Source organism: Erythrolamprus reginae, chromosome 3, assembly GCF_031021105.1.
Source record: "Erythrolamprus reginae isolate rEryReg1 chromosome 3, rEryReg1.hap1, whole genome shotgun sequence".
Classification (NCBI taxonomy): Eukaryota; Metazoa; Chordata; class Lepidosauria; order Squamata; family Dipsadidae; genus Erythrolamprus; species Erythrolamprus reginae.
The window spans coordinates 182,322,480-182,343,296 of NC_091952.1; the positions used below are offsets into that span (position 1 = coordinate 182,322,480).

The 20,817-nt window shown below is 39.9% G+C and overlaps 1 protein-coding gene across 1 annotated transcript in view; it reads right to left on the reverse strand.

Annotated features, from left to right (window-relative positions):
• MBOAT1 (membrane bound O-acyltransferase domain containing 1) overlaps nucleotides 1-20,467 on the reverse strand; it is a 51,299-nt gene extending 30,832 nt beyond the window's left edge. Inside the window, exons 1-4 of the mRNA XM_070747378.1 lie at nucleotides 20,124-20,467; nucleotides 6,024-6,169; nucleotides 3,746-3,823; nucleotides 2,873-2,968 (exon numbers count right to left, since the gene is read on the reverse strand). Of these exons, the coding sequence (XP_070603479.1) occupies nucleotides 2,873-2,968; nucleotides 3,746-3,823; nucleotides 6,024-6,169; nucleotides 20,124-20,213 (410 nt within the window). The 5' untranslated portion in view covers nucleotides 20,214-20,467. The remainder of the gene's footprint in view (nucleotides 1-2,872; nucleotides 2,969-3,745; nucleotides 3,824-6,023; nucleotides 6,170-20,123) is intronic.
• Nucleotides 20,468-20,817: the final 350 nt, after the last annotated feature.

Consider the following 20,817-nt stretch of genomic DNA (forward strand, 5'->3'; position numbering starts at 1 on the left):
CTCTTCTATCCTTCATCTTTGCCCTGTATAGTGGCAATACTCAGTGGCGGCACAGGGGCTGGAATAGAGGTGTAGGGCCTTTAATAGGTCTCAATGACTACCACTGACCCTGGACATCAACTTTAGCCCCAGGGTTGCCAGCACCACCGAGAAGTGCATCTCAAGTCTTTGATAGCCATGGAATTATTCTAACTGAAATACAGTGTTCCCTCGATTTTCGCGGGGGATGCGTTTCGAGACTGCCCATGAAAGTCGAATTTCCGCGAAGTAGAGATGCGGAAGTAAATACACCATTTTTGGCTATGAACAGTATCACAAGCCATCCCTTAACACTTTAAACCCCTAAATTACCATTTCCCATTCCCTTAACAACCATTTCCTCATCATTATTACTGGTACTCACCATTGAATAAGACCCTTAGTGATCCTGATATTTATAAACATAATTATTTATTAACAATAATTATTTTTTTTTGCGATAACAACGCTGATTGGTCGAGATTACGGCCAATCAGCAATGGCAGACAAATGTTTGGCGATGACGTATGACATCATTGGGTGGGAAAAACCGTGGTATAACCCCCCCCCCCGCAAAGTATTTTTTAATTAATTTTTTTTGAAAAACCGTGGTATAGGATATTCGCGAAGTTCGAACCCGCGAAAAGCGAGGGAACACTGTATTTGTAGTTTCAGTTCAAATTTTGTCCTTATTCATTCATGAAAGTTTTGAGGCCCTTTCTTCTAATAGGCCTTTTTGAGATTCCTTTTGTGAGATCACCACATGATATGATTTGTTAGTCTTAGGTCTTTGTCAGTTTAGGGGCAACGTTCTTGAAATATATCCACCTATGCTGCTATGGAATTAAATGTTTTGTGACCCAGAATATCTAAAGGAAATGTTCCCATCGCTGGCAACAGCATTTCCAAAACTCCTATCTGAAATGTACTAGGCTTATTGTACAAGAGCGTATTTCCCACAAACCCTGAATAAGTATGTTTACCATAAATTTGCAACTGAAGCCACTGGAATGTCTAGAATCAAAAGATAAAGGGCCAGGAATCGTTTTGACAGGTCTGATGAAGATGCATACTGAAATGCCATTTTTACTATATAACCATTAAACTTGTAGGATTTTGCTGATTAATCATATCTTTGTATGTCTGGAACAATGGAAAAGATGAAGTGTTCCAAAAGGTCAAATATTTAAACAAAGAGTTCTTGTTAAACCTTTCCCCTCTGTCTGAATTATAAACAGTTTTTAAAACTGGGGGAAAAGAAAGGAACTTACCAAAATCGTCTTCTTGTATTAAAAAAGTAAGACATTAAAAATTATTTAAAATGTAAAACTATAGTTATAAACGTATAAAATCATTTTAAAAAAGCAAAAAGAACCAGGACAGCTAATGAAATGCAAGATTATCTAAACATTTTAATTTTTAAGCAGGTAGAAAAAATATCGAATGAAAATTTATTTTAATTAAGATGTTTGAATAGATTCCGACTGGCCATGGTTAGTTACTCTATATAAGTAATCCTGCAATGTTTCAAATTTGAAAAGTGTTCGGAAACTTCAGATCGTGCAGAATGCAGCTGCGAGAGCAATCATGGGCTTTCCCAAAAATGCCCATGTAACACCAACACTCCGCAGTCTGCACTGGTTGCCGATCAGTTTCCGGTCACAATTCAAAGTGTTGGTCATCACCTATAAAGCCCTTCATGGCACCGGACCAGGGTGTCTACGAGACCGCCTTCTGCCGCACGAATCCCAGCGACCGGTTAGGTCCCACAGAGTGGGCCTTCTCCGGGTCCCGTCAACAAAACAATGTCATTTGGCAGGGCCCAGGGGAAAAGCCTTCTCTGTGGCGGCCCCGGCCCTCTGGAACCAACTCCCCCCGGAGATTAGAATTGCCCCCACCCTCCTCGCCTTTCGTAAGCTCCTTAAAACCCACCTCTGCGATATTCTTTCCCCCTAGGCCTTTACAATTTATGCATGGTATGTTTGTTTGTATGGATGTTTGGTTTTACAATAAGGGTTTTTTAGTTGTATTAGTATTGGATTTACATGCTGTTTTTTATTACTGTTGTTAGCTGCCCCGAGTCTACGGAAAGGGGCGGTATACAAATCCAATAACTGACTGACTAACTAACTAACTAACTAACTAACTAACTAACTAACTAACTAACTAACTAACTAACCAACTAAATAAATAAATACTATTTTCAATAGAAGGTTACTAATTCTACCTATGCCAGGTGAGCCGATTAAATTGCATACTTAAAAATGGACTAAATATACTTCAAGAAAAGAGCTGCAGCAAAATAACAATAATAAAACAGCACAGTATTTATTCCTGCAAAAGACATGTTGCATAAAATACATTTCTAATTTTTGAAACTGTGGTGGCACAGTGGCTAGAATGCACTACTGCAGGTTACTTCTGCTGACTGCCAGATGCCTACAATTTGGCAGCTTGAATCTCACCAGACTCAAGATTGATTCAGCCTTCCATCCTTCCAAGGTTGGTAAAATGAGGGCCCAGGTTGTTGGGAGCAATATGCTGACTCTGTAAATCACTTAGGGAGGAATGTAAAAGCACTGTGTAAATAGCACTGTCCAAGTGCTATTGAGACACAGAGTTCTAATATTCAACATCTCACTTTTGGCCCTATCAGTAGGCCTAATTCATTTGAAATATAAATATTTACTAAAAGGCTGGAAGATTATATCCCTCACCAACAGTTTAAAATTCATCTAGTTCCATCATCTACATGCACATTTTGACATATTATTAATTAAAACAAATCATATGATACTGAATTCCTCTGATTTCTATTTATTATAGTATAAAAATATGTATTAGTACTACTTACCCTGAGAAATCTGTAGTGAGAATACCATACTGGAATATATATATTCGGCTAATATGGCACAGGGTAAGGTATCCCATAGCTACCAAAAAAGAATACCTAGAATCATATGCATTGATAGTATCAAACACTTTAGACAAACACACTATAATCAAAAGAACTGTTAAGTACACTAAAGTAGAACCTGGTTCCCAATCCAGCTATTTATTTTGCTTCGCTGTATTTTAGACAGCAAATTTTCGTAATTTTTTATGGCTTTCTTATAGTCTGTGGATCTATCAACAATAACTACAATATATAACCGATCTCAATAAAAACAGTTTTAGCCATCCTGTGGAATTGATGCCTGAATTTTGTCTATTTGGTGGAACTGACATCAATGTTGTGAATCTGATTGGGCTATGTCTCCTCTCCCTAGAGTTTAGTGAATTAGAAAGTGTCTATCTGAGCCATTTCAGAATATTTTCTGTCTGTTATAGAGGGAGCGGAGGGAACGGAGAGGGGTGGCATACAAATCTAATAAATAATAATAATAATAATAATAATAATAATAATAATAATAACAACAACAACAACAACAATAATAAAGAGTCACGTTATTGGGGAGATGTGTGACACATGTAGATTTAATAAATAAGGAAAAATATACAGCATTTCAACCATCATTCTGGCATTGGATTTTGTACATTTTCATCGAGATAATCTTCCTTGCTCTTTGTAATTAGTGTGCATTTAATCAATGCCTTAAAATGGCTGAAATAAGAGGTGCCACAAGACAAGAACACAAGGTCGCAAGCACCCATGAATCATATCAGTAAAGGAACATAAAGAAACAACATATTGTTTTTAACACTTAAGATAGACACATGAACTTACCTATGAATGTTGGCAATACTGGCCAAGTTCATGATGAAATAACTTGTCATCACTAAAGTAAAAATATGGATGGAGTACCTTGGAAGAGAAGAAGAAAAAGAAATTCCATTTCCCAAAGTCTATAATAACTAATAGACAACAAAGCTTTACTGAGTGAACTAAAAGTGAAGGAGTCCCTGAGGATTTTTACTCCATTAATCATTGCTGTCTGAGAGTTGTGCTCATGTCTAGTTCAAGACCACTGTCCGAAGAGATTTACATAGTCATGTGGCCAGAATGATATCATGGAGCACTTTTACCTTCCCACCAAGGTGATGCCTATCTATCTACCCACATTTGCATGCAATCAACTTGTAGATGTTCTGCCCCCAATTACGAATGTAATGGACACACTATTTGAACGAACTTAATCAATGAACCACTGCTAGCTTAGCAGTGGAGGCACACACACAAATGCAAAAGCAATCCTTTCTTGCAAAAAGTCAGCTACCATTTAAACTTCATTAGCAGCTGGAGCACATTCAATCAGTCTTAACTCAAAGCAATGCAATTAATTCTTGCTATCTCAAGTAGTTTCCAAAGGCTTGGCAAAAGGCCCAGGAGTTTTCCACTATAAGAAATCTGAAGCAGAGAAACAGGGATTCCCAAGACACTCAAGACAGATACACGAGTTGAAACTATTGTTTCCTGAAGCCTTTCAGATGCTTCTACTGTTCTTAAGTAGAGTAGGGGAGTGGCCAATTAGCCCCAAATCTGAGACCTCCTCTTACTTATGGGACGGCCTCCTGCAGCACGAATCCCAGCAGCCGGTTAGGTCCCACAGAGTTGGCCTTCTACAAGTCCTGCCAACTAGAAAATATCACTTGGCAGGACCTAGGTGAAGAGCCTTCTCTGTGAGGGCCCCGGCCCTCTGGAATCAGCTCCCCCCAAAGATTCGTACTGCCCCCAACCCTCCTCGCCTTTCGTAAGAGTCTAAAGACTCACCTATGCTGTCAAGCTTGGGGTCATTAGTAGTGATGGGCAAACCCAACGGTGTTTGGGTTCGGCAAGTTCGGACGAACTTTACGCAAAATTCGGCCGAACCCGAACTGAACCCGAACCCGAACGGGGAATCCCTCCCATGAAGAGATTCCAGGGGCGGAGTTTTGATGTCACTGGCAGGTTGCTAAGGACGCCAAGATGATCACTTCCTGGATTCCATGGAATCCAGGAAGTGATCACCTTGGCGTCCTTAGCAACCTGCCGGGTGCCTTCAAAGCTCCAAACGCTGAACACGACCTCGAACTTGGCCCAAAGTTTGAAAAAATTTCGGGTTCGGGTTCGGCATACCGAACACCGCAAAATTCAGTACAGACCCAAATTGTGCAGGTTCAGTTCACCCATCACTAGTCATTAGATTCTACCACCTGGACGATTCATGTATAGTGGATTTGTTGATTGAATGGATATGTGTGTATTTTAATCGTTTTTTTTAGTTTTTAGATTTAACTTTTAATCTTAATTAATTAGATTTCAATGTACATTGTCCTTTTTATATGTTGTAAGCTGCCCTGAGTCTTCGGAGAGGATCAGCATATAAATACAATAAAACTAAACTAAACTAAACTAAACTAAACTCTGGAGTAACCATTTCTGTCTCTTGGCAGCTCTGTGGGCTCTTGCATCAAGAAGAGGAGAAACCTCTTCTTCCTCATTGCTGCTATAAGGGGCTGGAGGTTCTGAAGGTCCTGGCTGAACCTCTGCCTCGGGTACTCTGTCCTTGCGATCCTCCCCTCTCTCCAACTTGTGTGCCAACTCCACAAGCCGCTGGCGCATGAACAAGTTGGTCTCTCTTCAACGGGATCCGCTATCAGCTTCACAAAACGTGGTGGGCCACAACAGCTAGATGGGAAGGAACACAAGTTCACCCCATCATGTGATCCTCGGGCCTCGAAACTGAGCTGCCAGCTTTCCAGCCAAGAAGCTCAGGATATTAACCACTAAGCCACACACCACCCTAAAATTAACTAAAAGTTATGTAGAAAGAATCCAGTCATGAAAATTTATCTGAATCAGTGTTGTTGTTTTTAAGTAAACGCCTTTGCTCTTGCTCTCTTGCTCTTAAATCACAGACTGAATGCATGCTTCTTTCTCGGAATATGTACCTGCTGATCAAAGAGCTTTGACATTTTGTTTTCATAATGTTACAGTTGCCCAACAGAACGTTTTACAATTCCCAGCATACAAGCTACTCAATTCATAGTCGCACTGAGTAGAAAGCTAGGCAGGAATGACTCACCAACCAAAGCAGAAGAGGGCAAAATATATGCCCAAAATTGTGGCAAATGCATGACGAACACCGGAGTTGGCTTGACTAGGCCTCAAGTACAAGCGAAACCAAAATGCAGCCAAGAGTGCACAAAGCTGACAAGCAACGAAATTGACCTAAAGGAATAAAAAAATAGTTTGGAATGTCTCAGAATCATTAGCAAGAGAAAATTTTTTGACATAAAATACTGAAGATGTGGTAGGAAATTTCTCATCACAATTATCATTCTCCTTTTAAAAAGTGGGGAGAAAGGAAGTACAGTGATACCTCGTCTTACAAACGTCTCGTCATACAAACTTTTCGAGATACAAACCTGGGATTTAAGATTTTTTTTGCCTCTTCTTACAAACTATTTTCACCTTACAAACCCACCGCCGTCGCTGGGATGCCCCGCCTCCGGACTTCCGTTGCCAGCGAAGCACCCATTTTTGCGCTGCTGGGATTCCTCTGAGGCTCCCCTCCATGCGAAACACCACCTCCGAACTTCTGTGTTTTTGTGATGCTGCAGGGGAATCCCAGCAGCGCCAAAACAGACGCTTCGCTGGCAACGGAAGTCCAGTGAAATCGCAGCATCACAAAAACACAGAGGTCTGGAGGTGGAGTTTCGAGGACTTCAGTGTTTTTGCGATGCTGTGATTTCACTGATGCTCTCTTCGCTGGGAAACCCCACCTCGGGACTTCCGTTGCCAGCGAAATGCTCATTTTTGCGATGCTGGGATTCCCCTGCTGGGATTCCCCTGAAGCATCACAAAAACACAGAAGTCCGGAGGTGGGGTTTCCCATGGAGGGGAGCCTCAGGGGAATCCCAGCAGCGCAAAAACGGGTGCTTCGGCTGGCAAAAGGTGTGAATTTTGGGCTTGCACGCATTAATCGCTTTTCCATTGATTCCTATAGGAAACATTGTTTCGTCTTACAAACCTTTCCCCTTAAGAACCTCGTCCCGGAACCAATTAAGTTTGTAAGACACTGTATTATGTTTACACGTACAGTTGTACCCCTACTTAAGAATGCCTCTACTTAAGAACTTTTCTAGATAAGAACCAGTAAACTATTTGGTGCACTTGATGATTTTAAAAAAAGGGTGCAGTAACGTATATTAAAGAATGGTTGAAACCACAGGAAATATATCAAGATGAAGAGGGAAGGATTTTAGGGGTTGAAATACAAATAGACCAAGAGAAGATATTACTTGTAAATATATTTGCCCCAAATACTGAACAAAAGAAATATTATAAAAAAACAAATTTCCCAGGAAATTTGAGAGCAGCACGAAGGCCTGGCTGGTTTCCTGCCATTTCTCTCTCTGGCACAGTGTATGGGAGGCAGCGGTGGGTGTATGGGAGGTGCGTGCTCCTCCTCAGAGTCCCTCTTTTTGTTTTAAGCCTTAAAGTTTTGGATTTTTTTGATTCCCCACACCTCCCCTTCTTCCTTCGGCAACGACTGTCCTCCTTCCCTTCGTCCTCCTCCTCCTCCCACCCAAATTCTGAGCTTTTATTTCTTTCCTAATGGCTTTGCAAACATTATTTGCTTTTACATTCATTTCTATGGGAAAAATAATTAAGAATTATTCTACTTAAGAACCTGGTCAGGGAATGAATTAAGTTCTTAGGTAGAGGTAGCACTGTATATATAAAACCTAGCAACACTGCAACACAGCAAATGAGTAAATTGACTTTGATGTTTACTTCAAGCAAAAGAAGCCTTGGCCTTCAATCCAGTTTGGTTTTAAAAATCCAGACTTTTAGGTTAAGACTCACACATAGGATCCACTGAGATCATGAAGTTTGCAAGCTTTTTAAAAGGAAGGAAAGTTGTTGTTTTTTAAAAAAAACATTTCTTTTAATTCAAAGGCAAGCAAGAAAATTTGCCAAATTAATTCCAAAGATAACTCAAAGAAAATTAATAGAAGCATCATGTAGCTTGCTATTACAGAATCAAATTTGCAGAATTAAAGACTGGCATACAAACATTCATATTCCACTTGGGCAATTTCCCATGAGGTTTTCATGTGCTAAAATAGTCATCACTAACAAACACACACACAAGCTTTTCTGTTCTCCAGAACTCTTCCCTGAGAAAATATGCAAGACGTTGTCACTTTTTTCTTACTTCATTACTTCTTCCTTTTGCCCTTTTTGCAATAACTTGCTTAATGAAAAGTTCTGAGAATTCAAAAGGCTATATATACGTCAGTTGGCTTTGTTTTAATGACATAGGCGTTTCAAGTCATATCTAGAATAAAAACTGCTAAAATCAGAAATTTTAGTTATGGTACACATAAAGTAACAACTTATTTTAGAAAATGTCAAGTAGTTTGCCTGCTGAAGCAAAAGAACTAGAAGAATAAGTTCTTTTGTAGAAAGTTGGTTATTCTGAAATAGAAAATCATAATCTTCTCACAAGAATACCAAAACATTTATTAATACATAACTTATTTGAATTAAATTGAAATTCAACACTTTATTTGCCCAAGTGTGATTAAACCCACAACAACAACAATAAGAACAACAACAATAATATGTCGCCATACCAGGTTACAGCCGAATTGATGAAAAACAACAAGAAAAATTTAGTGGATATCAGGATCTTGGACCAGAATACCTCCGGAACTGCCTACTACCGCACGAATCCCAGCGGCCGATAAGGTCCCACAGAGTTGGCCTTCTCTGGGTCCCGTCGACTAAACAATGTCGTCTGGCGGGCCCCAGGGGAAGAGCCTGCTCTGTGGCGGCCCTGGCCCTCTGGAATCAACTCCCCCCGGAGATTAGAACTGCTCCCACCCTCGTCTTCCGTAAACTACTTAAGACCCATCTATACCGCCAGGCATGGGGGATTTGAGACACCTTTCCCCCAGGCTTATTATAATTTATGTTTGGTATGTATGTGCTGTTTGGTTTTTTAAATTGATAGGGTTTTTAGTTTTTTTTTCTTAATATTAGATTTGTGCCTGTACAATATTGTTTTATCGCTTGTTGTGAGCCGCCCCGAGTCTTCGGAGAGGGGCGGCATACAAATCTAATAAATTATTATTATTATTATTATCTTAAAATTGAACTACAATGACTCTGGCATAAATCAGTACAAGTGGTCCCAGTGGTAATCAGCACACTGGGTGCTGTACTAAAAGACCTCAGCCGGCATTTGAAAACAATAAACATTGACAAAATCACGATCTGTCAGTTGCAAAAGGCCACCGTACTTGGATCTTCATGCATCATACGAAAATACATCACACAGTCCTAGACACTTGGGATATGAAATCCAGCATATAAATCTTGTTTGCTATGTATTACTGTTTTTTGTGAATAAAATACTACTACTACTAGTAATAATAGTAGTAGTAGTAATTGGAAGCATTATTTCATCTTGGATATATTGTCTGTGTTTTGTACAACATTAGTGATTTTATCAATCAATATGTTCTACTTTTTTCCTTCTTTAAATACCCTAAGAAGCTACTGAGATTCCAAGTTGAACACTGGAACACTCTCCTCTTAGACCACCTACTGTGAAGCAGATAAAGGAGTAATTATTACCTGCCAGGAGAAGGGAAACCTGATGATGAAATCTGCAAGTCATCTCAACATGCAATGGAAAAGTATTTCAGTTAACTTCTTTCAAATTAAGGATAGATTTGAAGATTCTTTTACATAAGTCAGATATTGTTATATCTGTCAGATATGACAGTTGAAGAAAATGGCAGCTTTGATATAGACATTTTTTTCCTCTGTTAATATTAATATTAACAGAGGAAATTAATATTACTTAATATTACTAAGATATTTCTGATTATTTTGTTATAAACTAGGAAACTTTACAGACCTTTGGATCAATCTCTTGGGGCACAAACATATGGGAAGTGTTCCTTGGAGATAACTATCTTATGGTCTTTGATTGTCATAAATTATAACAGCTTACATGGTCCAGACTTCTTGGAATATGTAGATATGCAATTTTTCTCACCACACCATTCCCACACAATAAAACTATTTGTACCGTGACAAACTGAGATATTTTGGATCCTAGAAAAGAAATAAAGAAGCCATATTCTGGACATAGTGCAGAGAAGAACAAGAAATATGATTAGAGCTAAACATATGCAGAATGATTGCAGGAATTGGGTATGTCTAATCCAGTGGTTCCCAACGTGACCTCCAGGTCCCACAGGGGAGCAATCTGATTTTTAGTGAGGGCAATTGGAACCTTGATTAAATCAAGTTAATGACCTTTTAGGCCTCCTGCGCCTGAGTAGGAGTTCACTTTTTGAATAGTAGGAATAGTATGAATAGTAAGAATTATATGTCACAGGGAGATGGGCACTGTTCCCCGTAGGCTGCGTGCCCGCGCGCCCCAAAATACCCCCCCGCGCGCCCTTTTTCATGGGCGCGCAGTCCCCATCCCCCTGCCAGCCCGCGGGGGGGCGGGGGCGTGGATGCGCCGGCAGTAGAAGGTGCTGCCCCCGCCCGCCCCGCTCCCTCTCCTCTTCCGCTGAAAGAAACGCGCGGAAGCTGCCTGATTGAGCCCCGCGTTGCTCCACCCCGCTTCATCCTGCTTGTCATCCTCCGTTGTGTTTTCGGGGGGGAGCGGCGGGAAAGCCCTGTGCCGGCCAGGAAAGCCGGGTTTGCTTTCCATGAAAGCAGCGTGCCTTTTAAACACGCTGCTTTCCTGCACCTCTTTCCTGGGGGGGGGGAGTGGCATCAGCGCCACCCCTCTACGAGCAGCAAAAGCCTCAGCGACTGGGCACGCCGTTTGCCTTTCGGCTCCGTCATTGAGGCTTTTGCTGCTCGTGGAGGGGAAGGCACCGATGCCGAAAGGCAAACGGCGCGCCCCGCCGCTTAGGCTTTTGCTGCTTCTGGAGGGGTGGGCACCGATGCCGAAAGCCTCAGCGCCGTTTGGCTGCCAGGGGCTGCCGATTGGCTGCGCGGGTGAAAAAGCAGGCAGAACGCGCGGTGTTTCCTCTCGGAGAAAAAAAGCCGAGCAGTGGGATAGAGAGAGATCGAAGCGATAGATAGAGAGATAGAAAGGATAGAGAGAAAGGGAATGAGAGAAAGGAAAGAGAGAGAAAGGGACGGAGAGAAAGAAAAAGTGAGAGATAGAAAGGATAGAGAGAAAGGGAATGAGAGAAAGGAAAGAGAGAGAAAGGGAGGGAGAGAAGGAAAGAGTGAGAGATAGAAAGGATAGAGAGAAAGAGGGAATGAGAGAAAGGAAAGAGACAGAAAGGGAGGGAGAGAAGGAAAGAGTGAGAGATAGAAAGGATAGAGAGAAAGAGGGAATGAGAGAAAGGAAAGAGAGAGAGAGAGAGAAAATAAGAGAGAGAACGAGAGAGAGAGCAACAGAGAGAAAGAACGAGAGAAAGCATGAGAGAGAGAAAGAACAAGAGAGAGAGAGAAAGAAAATAAGAGAACGAGAGAGAGAGAAGGAAAGCAAGAGAGAGAAAAAGATAGCAAGAGAGAGAGAAAGCAAGACAGATAGGGAGAGGAAAGGAGAGCGAGAGAAATGAGAACAAAAAGGGGAGAAAAAAGGAGAAATGAGAAAATTATTGAGGCAGAGAATGAGAGGAGAGAGAAACAAAAGAGAGAGAGAGGTGATTCTTGAAGCATATGGTAAAAAGCATCCAAATAATAAGAAAACCCCCCCAGCCCACACCTGTTTTTGAAAAGAATAAAAGAGGAAAAAAACCCAGTCCTCAACTGGTTTTGGAAATGGTTACACACACACACACATAAGGGGGGGGGAGAGAGAGACAGGGATGGAAAAAGAGGAGAAGTGAGAGGGAGAAGGAATGAGGGAAAAAGGGAGGAAGAGAGAGAAATGAGAAACATGAGAGAGAAAAGGGGGAAAGACAGGAGAAGTACCCAGAAATAAGACAGTGGTATAAATTTCAGGAGGGATGATTGATGATTGATGATTGACTGTATTTATAAGGGGATGTTACATGGGATTGTATATATGAGGAGGTTATTTATGTATGTATGTATGTATGTATGGACGTACGTACGTACTTACTTACTTACTTATTTATACCTCTATGCCACCCAGTCCCAAAGGGACTGTCGCTCAGACACTATACTTTTCCGCCCACACCGAAAAAAAATTAGAGGGAACATTGGAGGTGGGCATCAGTATTTTAGAGATGCTTAGATGGGGCATGGCCCAAAAAAAGTTTGTTAACCACTGGTGTAATCTAATAAAGGGAAGGACTAGGGGTGACATCACAGCCGCTCCGAGTCTTCGGAGAGGGGCGGCATACAAATCTAATAAATAATAATAACAATCTGTGCTCCAATATCTAAGAGGCTGTCACAAAGAAGAGGGTGTCAATCTATTCTCTAAAGCATCTGAAGATGGGACAAGATGGAAACAAAACCAAGGAAAGAACCAACCTAAAACTAAGGAGACATTTCCTGACAATGAGAACAATTAATCAATGGAATGGCTTCCCCTCAGAAGCTGTGGGTGTTCCATTATTGGATGTTTTAAGCAAGGGGTTGGACTCAGAAGTGGTTCCTACCGGCGTGGTCTGGTGCGCCGCTCTGGTAGTGGCCTGCCAATTGTGCAATTTTGACGCGATGGCTGTATTTGCCGATCTCTGCACGCCGCCATCTTTTTTTTCTAATTTTTGTTGATTTTTTTGGCTCTGAGCATGCACAGGAGGAAAATTGTACCTCTGCACATGCGCGGAAGTAAACTTGCACTAGGGGATGGTTTGCACATGCAGTGCACCGGTAGGATAAGGTAAGAGGAACCCGCCCTGATTGGACTAGGAAAGGTCCACAGTCCTTCCGTTATTTTGTTACTTGGCATGCTCGCTCCCTTGTTTATAATTCAAGTAAACTGCTGCTTTGTCAATGCTGTTCAGGCAACTTATACTTTACACCCTACAATCATGGCTTATTTCTCAAAATGACCTAGTCTTATATAATGCCATTAAGTCTAGAATTCAATCCATGATTTGGTATGCAATTATATGAAATAATCTGAGGGGACATGTGATCACCTTTTGCGACCTTCTTATAAAGTCAATGAGGAAACTAAGTTCATTTAACATCTGTGTTACTACTGCAGTGATCCATTTGACCAGTGTTTCCCAACCTTGGCAACTTGAAGATATTTGGATTTCAACTCCCAGAATTCCCCAGCCAGCGCATGCTGTCTGGGGAATTCTGGGAGTTGAAGTCCAGATATCTTCAAGTTGCCAAGGTTGGGAAACACCGCACTTGACAACTATGCCAAGAAATGTCATAAATTGGATCAAAGCTCACTTAACAACTATTTTGCTTAGCAACAGAATTTTGGGGTTTAGTTGTGGTCCTAAATCGAGGACTACCTGTACCATTTGTTCAGCACTGCCATAACTTTGAATGTTCACTGAATAAATGATTGTTAAGCAACTACTATTTATATAGTTAGCTTCTACTTAACAAAGAAATGACTTCTACTTAAAACAACAAAATGTGTGATACTATATTCTGCTCATGGATTAAAAATCCCATCTTCTCACTATGGGCCATACTGTCTAAGGCAGATGGAAATTAAGATTCAGAAAACTCTGTAATCTTGCTCTGTCTAAATTTTTAAAAAATCAGAGCAAGAGAAGAAAAAAGAAATATTGCCAAGATAATATTTAGTGGCTATTTCTGCCACAGTGAACTAATTGAACCTGATAAAAATAGATAAGCATTGTCTGATAAACTGTCAAGTCCACAAATGCTTGTTAAAACATAAATGTAAAAAGTTAAAATAATGATCAATATCCTTAATAAATGCAGTGAATTATCTAAAAGACTAACATTAACTACCATGAAATTGTATGTAAAAATACACTTTTATCAACAGCTGGGAGTCAGAAAAGGAACAAAGGATACTATACAAGATTGAAATTCCCGAAATTCAGTACATGTATATGGATGTGATCTACACCAGTGTTTCCCAACCTTGGCAACTTGGAGATATCTGGACATCAACTCCCAGAATTCCCCAATTCTGGGAGTTGAAGTCCAAATATCTTCAAGTTGCCAAGGTTGGGCAACACTGATCCACACAAAGACCATATATACCATAATAAAAAGATTTAGAGAAGTATAATGAGTGGGATTCGTACAAAATAGATTTAGTTAGCTGTCCTAGCTTTTTATTTCTTATCTTTATTTTAATTAACTACTACTTCTCTTCCATGCTACGCATACTACTGTTTATTTTGAAAATAACATCGTGGATGTGTATTAAATTCTACTCATTAAAAAAAAGATCCAAGTGTTTAAGACTAAAATCAGTCTTGCCTGAACTAGTTCGCCCTTGTTTATGTTTCTTTTTAAAACTCCTATAGCAATCTACACTTCTGTTTGGTTTATCAGTCAGTACAATCTAGTGAGCCAATTGCTGTTAATATAGCACATACTTCCTCATTGCTGAATGAATACACATTTCCTTGTTGTGCAAAGAAAGCTAAAAAGCCAACAGGTGCCGAAATAAAACGAAAATCTAACGTCAGATGGCCAGTCTCCTTTGAGGTCACTAGGATAAGTTCAGCTTTTTAACAAGAAAAACGTTTTAAACAAAATTCCAACACAGCTACAACTATCTCACTCCTCTCAAATTTATCAGTCCATACAAGACAACTACAATGGTGCACACAAGCACATACACTGCTCCAAATAAGTTTATTTTCTGCAAATTCACTTCTGTCATAGGAGTCAAGTTTGCAAGGAGTTGCAAATAGCCAAAAACAATTGCTCCAACTAAGAATCTGCATTTATAACAGAACAACACATAAAACACCATCAATGCTGCTGTCATACCAAGGAGTTGCTTTGATCTAATAGCTCAAGAATGAGCATCATTCCAAGAATCCATGAAAAATTAGCATAGTAATCTGAGACAATCTGTTCATTAAAATAAACAAGATGTGGGCAGGTTTAAATATACTGTACTAATTTTTAAAAATTAAAACTTCTAAGGATATGGTAAATTTGTTAAAGTATTCGTTAAATATTTGTAACTGAATTAAAAGCTTCTTAAGATTTTACAAACTGTTGCAATGTAATTGTCACATATCTCATTGCACAATAAGTCTGGTAACTGTCACAAGCCAAGACCAAACCATGCTATGGTGTATCATCAGTGTGAATTAGACAAACTTATACTTGTATTTTGAAACAAGCTCCTAGTAGAACTATAACCATGGTCAGAACTGCTCTACTGTAGGAAGTGGCCACACTGTTATTTACTCAAAATCATCATTGGATTTTCTGCAGGGATTGAGGCCTAGTGTCTTTTCTGCACCTTAGATTCCTGCTATATTGGCTTTATAAAAACAAAGCTTCATAGCCTTCTAAAGCCTGATTACAAAGTCCGGTTTATCAAAAAGAAAAACAATGCTATTTCAGACTTGGGTGTGGACATTAAGATAGCAATGGAGGCATGCAGAAGCTGTTGCCAGGCAAAGGAGGCAGAAACATTTTGTAACTCCACAACAGTGAGATAACATTTGGAGGTAATTCAGCTCCTCAATTCACGTAACTATAAGAAAGAGAAGGAAGAGGCACATCAAAATTAGACTTGCAAGGTTCTGTAATTACAGCCAATACCAATAAACGAAGTTTCAACCTTCTGGTGGAGTTGATTTCCTGGTGTTGGCTAGCTAGTATGGCTGACATTGAAGACACAAAAAGTGACAAAGCTTGGCTAAAGTTTACCATATAATAAGAAGTAAAAGGCAGGCAGTGTATTAATCAAGACATAGAAGACTGACGGCAGAAAAAGACCTCATGATCCATCTAGTCTGCCCTTATACTATTTCCTGTATTTTATCTTACAATGGATATATATTTATCCCAGGCATGTTTAAATTCAGTTACTGTAAATTTATCAACCACGTCTGCTGGAAGTTTGTTCCAAGGATCTACTACTCTTTCGGTAAAATAATATTTTCTCATGTTGCTTTTGATCTTTCCCCCAACTAACTTCAGATTGTGTCCCCTTGTTCTTGTGTTCACTTTCCTATTAAAAACACTTCTCTCCTGAACCTTATTTAACCCTTTGACATATTTAAATGTTTCAATCATGTCCCCCCTTTTCCTTCTGTCCTCCAGACTATACAGATTGAGTTCATTAAGTCTTTCCTGATACGTTTTTTTTCTTCAATTTTTTATTAATTTTCATAAAACAAACAAGTACATACAAACAATAAACATAAAGTGGGGGTGTATTTCCCCCGCTTCTTTTGAAAGTATACATTCAAATATAGAAAAAGAATACATAATTAAATATATGTTAACTATTGTAAAAAAAAGTTAGTAAGTTTGAGTTGAAGTTTTACAAATCTTGAATACGATGTAAATGTTAGATAGGATTAGTATAACATAATCGTCAAAAGATACCTTTAATATAATCCTAATTACTATGATAAAATAATGTCAAACCATCAAACCAGACATTTAAGCTAATTTCAACTATTATACATCAAAAATCTTAATATGTTACTTATACTTATGCATACACTACTATATCATAATCGTCAAAAAATACTTTTGAACTAGTATTAATATTGTTATCACCTAGGTAAAAACAAATACAGAAAATTAACTAAAAATCAATCTATATGTCTTATTTTTTCTTATCTATCCATTTATAAACATTGTTCCATGTTTCATAAAATTTAGTATCTTCTTGATCGTTTAATCTTCTTGTCATCATGTCCATTTCAGCGCAATCTAATATTTTGGCTATAACCTCTTCTTCCTTGGGGATTTCCTCCCCTTTCCAATTTTGCGCATATATTATTCTAGCCGCGTCTAATATGTGTATAATTAAATAAAGAATTTCTTTCTTGTAGGTCTGATTTGTAACACCTAGTAAGTAAAATTCCGGGGTATTATCTATATCTTGCTTTATTATTTCTTTTAATATTTTCTCAATCATCTTCCAATATATTTTAGCTTTACCACATGTCCACCATTGATGGTAATAGGTTCCTATATCCTTCTTACATTTCCAGCATACTGGAGATGTTTTGGGAAACATTTTTGCTATCCTATTTGGTGGGAGGTGCCATCTATAGAACATTTTGATTTGATTTTCTTTTAATGAAACTGATTTAGTCATTTTCCAGTTATTAATCCACACTTTCTCCCATGTATCTATGTCTATTTCCTTGCCAATATTTCTACACCATCTTATCATAGTATCTTTTAAAGTCAACTCTATATTTTTATGAGCGATGAGTAGTTTATATATTTTCCCTATCATTTTTATTGAATTGGTGGTAATTAAAGTAGTTAAAGGATTCTTACTTTTATTAAAAATATAAAGAGTTTTATCCTTCTGATATCTAGATCGGATCTGGGCGTAGTGCCACCAGTCTATTATTATCCCTTCTTCTTGTAGTTCAATTCTAGATTTAAGCTTCATCTGATCATTTTTTTTTTTTTTTTAAATATCCCAGAATGGCTAGCTCCTTTAGAAGCAATAACGCATCCAAAGTCTATAAAGGACAAGAAAATAACTCATAGATATAAAGTCTTTCCTGATACGTTTTATGCTTAAGACCTTCCACCATTCTTGTAGCCCGTCTTTGGACCCATTCAATTTTGTCAATATCTTTTTGTAGGTGAGGTCTCCAGAACTGAACACAGTATTCCAAATATGGTCTCACCAGTGCTCTATATAGCGGAATCACAATCTTCCTCTTCCTGCTTGTTATACCTCTAGCTATGCAGCCAAGCATCCTACTTGCTTTTACTACCGCCCGAGCACACTGCTCACCCATTTTGAGACTGTCAGAAATCACTACCCCTAAATCCTTCTCTTCTGAAGTTTTTGCTAAAACAGAACTGCCAATACAATACTCAGATTGAGGATTCATTTTCCCCAAGTGCATTATTTTACATTTGGAAACATTAAACTGCAGTTTCCATTGCTTTGACCATTTATCTAGTAAAGCTAAATCATTTACCATATTACAGACGCCTCCAGGAATATCAACCCTATTGCACACTTTAGAGTCATCGGCAAATAGGCAAACCTTCCCTACCAAACCTCCCCCTATGTTACTCACAAACATATTAAAAAGAATAGGACCCAGAACAGACCCTTGTGGCACACCGCTTGTAACCTGTCTCTGCTCAGAATACTCGCCATTAACAATAACTCTCTGATGTCTACGCTGAAGCATGAATAGAGCCTAAGGATATCAAATATTCCCTCTACTGCTGGTCATATAATACTCAACAAGGTGACATTACAAACCATGACTTTAGGACAGAATCAAAAGGAGGAGTTTTAGAAAGCATATTTGACACTTGAATATTTGGCAATTGAAGCATTTGTTTCATTATGTGCACTTTATAATCAAGTCAAATGCAGTCCCATGCACATATATTTTAATAATAATAATAATAATAATAATAATAATAATAATAATAATGATAATAATAATTTATTAGATTTGTATTTTGATGGAAGTCTCATCATATTCAGTAGAATTGATAAGCTTCCTACCTGCCAAAGTATTATAAATATATATTTGCATACATTCTTCTGTCTGGGCTGAAAAAAAGGCTTTAAAATATTTTAAATGAATAAACCTGGGACAAGTAATGACAGTTTTAATGAAGTTCCTCCTTTCCAGATGTTTTATCTCTCTTCACCTCAGTTTATGGGATGGTTTTGCCATGAAAAGGAGAAAAAAAATATATTTACAGCACTGCCATTGTTTGTTTTTTTTTAAAAAAACAACCGTTGCTATTCTTTTACAAAGCAAAATAAAGGCAGATTGTGGATAAGGAAGTTGCATATGCAATTAATAATAATAATAATAAATATCTTCAGCAGTGCCTTGCGCCGCCACACTCCCTCCCTCCTCCTTTGTGTTACTATTTCCTGCACTTGATTTGGATGTCTTTCACTTTTCTAGAGGGATTAGAGCTATACTGTACCATCTAACTCCGGCTAAAGATATGAATGATTTATTTCTGGGATTTTAAATTGTTATTATATTGTTTTAAACTGTTGTACACCGCCCAGAGTCCGGAAGAAGTTGGGCAGCTTATAAATCGATTAAAATAAAATTAAAATTTCCGCCTTCTGTTCTCCTTGCGGTTCTTAGAACCAAACTAAATGACATCCTGGCCTATCCTATCCACCTTTGCAGGTGGAAGCCCATCTTTAAACCCCCCCCCCAACTGCAGGCATAAGATTGGAACTCAGGACTCATTTTTGAAGTAAACATCTGAGGATTTGTTGCTTGAATGTTTATTTTATTTGTAGAATCGATTCCATTCAAGCACCCATCTCAACGTCCTGTCAGGCACAGGTGCCCCCTCTGAAGCGTTGAGAAAGAAATGTAGCCTCGCCCTAAAACCTCTAACCACTCAATGCCAGCTCCCTCATTTTCTAGCAAAGGGCAGAGCAAAGCACACTCAACCATCCTTATTCCCTGGCGCCAGCTTTGCAGTTACCTCTCGCACGCTCTTGACCATTCATTGCAAATCCCAAAGGTACTTTCCCCACCCATCAACCCACCCAATGGGACTTCCTTGATTTTTCTTTCTAGAGAAATGAAGCTGCTCTGATGAGAAGCGAAAAGAGAAGAAAGAAAGAAGAGACAGAGACAGAGAGGAAGGAAGGAAGGAAGAAGAGACTGAAAGAAAGAAAGAAAGAAAGAGACAGAGAGGAAGGAAGGAAGGAATAGACCAAAAGAAAGAAAGAAGAGACAGAAAGAGAGAGAGACAGAGAGGAAGGAAGGAAGAAGAGACAGAAAGAAAAAAAGAAAGAAAGGACAGAAAGAGAGAGACAGAGAGGAAGGAAGGAAGAAGAGACAGAAAGAAGGAAAGATAGAAAGAAAGAGACAGAGACAGAGAGAGAGGAAGGAAGAAGAGACAGAAAGAAAGAAAAAAAGAAAGAAAGAAAGAAAAGACAGAAAGAGAGAGACAGAGAGAGAGAGGAAGGAAGGAAGTCCAGTTGCCTTTTGGAAAAAAGCCCTTTGGGGAGGGGGAAAGAACGGTGACCTCGATGACTGAGAATCTCCGTCGACGTCCATTGCCAAGGGAAGCCGCGATCAGTTCAACTCACCTGCTCGAGGGGGATGCCGAAAAGGTCGCTAACCGGGTGCAAGAACGTGGAACCCGTCGTTCTACGGGGAATTCTGCCTGCTCCGTTCATCCTGCATCCCGGCCGGCCACAAAACCGCCTCCTTCGCTTCCTCCAGAGTCCCAACCCAGAGTCCCAACCCAATCTCACACAGAAACACACACACAACCCAGCACCAACGCAACCGCGCGCTTCTCGACGCCTTTCTGATTGGCTTGCCGCGGCTCCCGCCTTGCCCCCCCCCCCCCAGCTCCGCGCACAGCTAAAAAGGCCGATCAGAGGGAGAGGAGTCTCGAGGAACTTTCGGCCAAAAGGGGAAGCCAGTTCGTCACAAACGGGCGAGGCCCGGGCCGCCGTCCAGATTTTGCGAGCGAGCAAACGCCCCGGGAAGGAGGAATGCGCTCGGAAGCGGCGGGGCTGCGGTCGATCTGCGCGCCTGTGGCTTCCAACCGCCCGAGCAAGGCCACCTTTCCGGCTTTGGCTTGGAGCGACAAGCTTCACTTTTCTTGCAGCCGTTCGGTGCCAGGAAGGCTGCACGTTGGGGCGCTAGAGTTTGGGGTCCCCCCCCCCCTCGGAGAGTTCAAAAACAGGTTGTGGGGAGGTTTGCGCGTACACACAGCCCTGGTCTGAGGGGCTGTGTGTCTAGCCGAATCTTAGGTGTTTCCACGCTCACGCG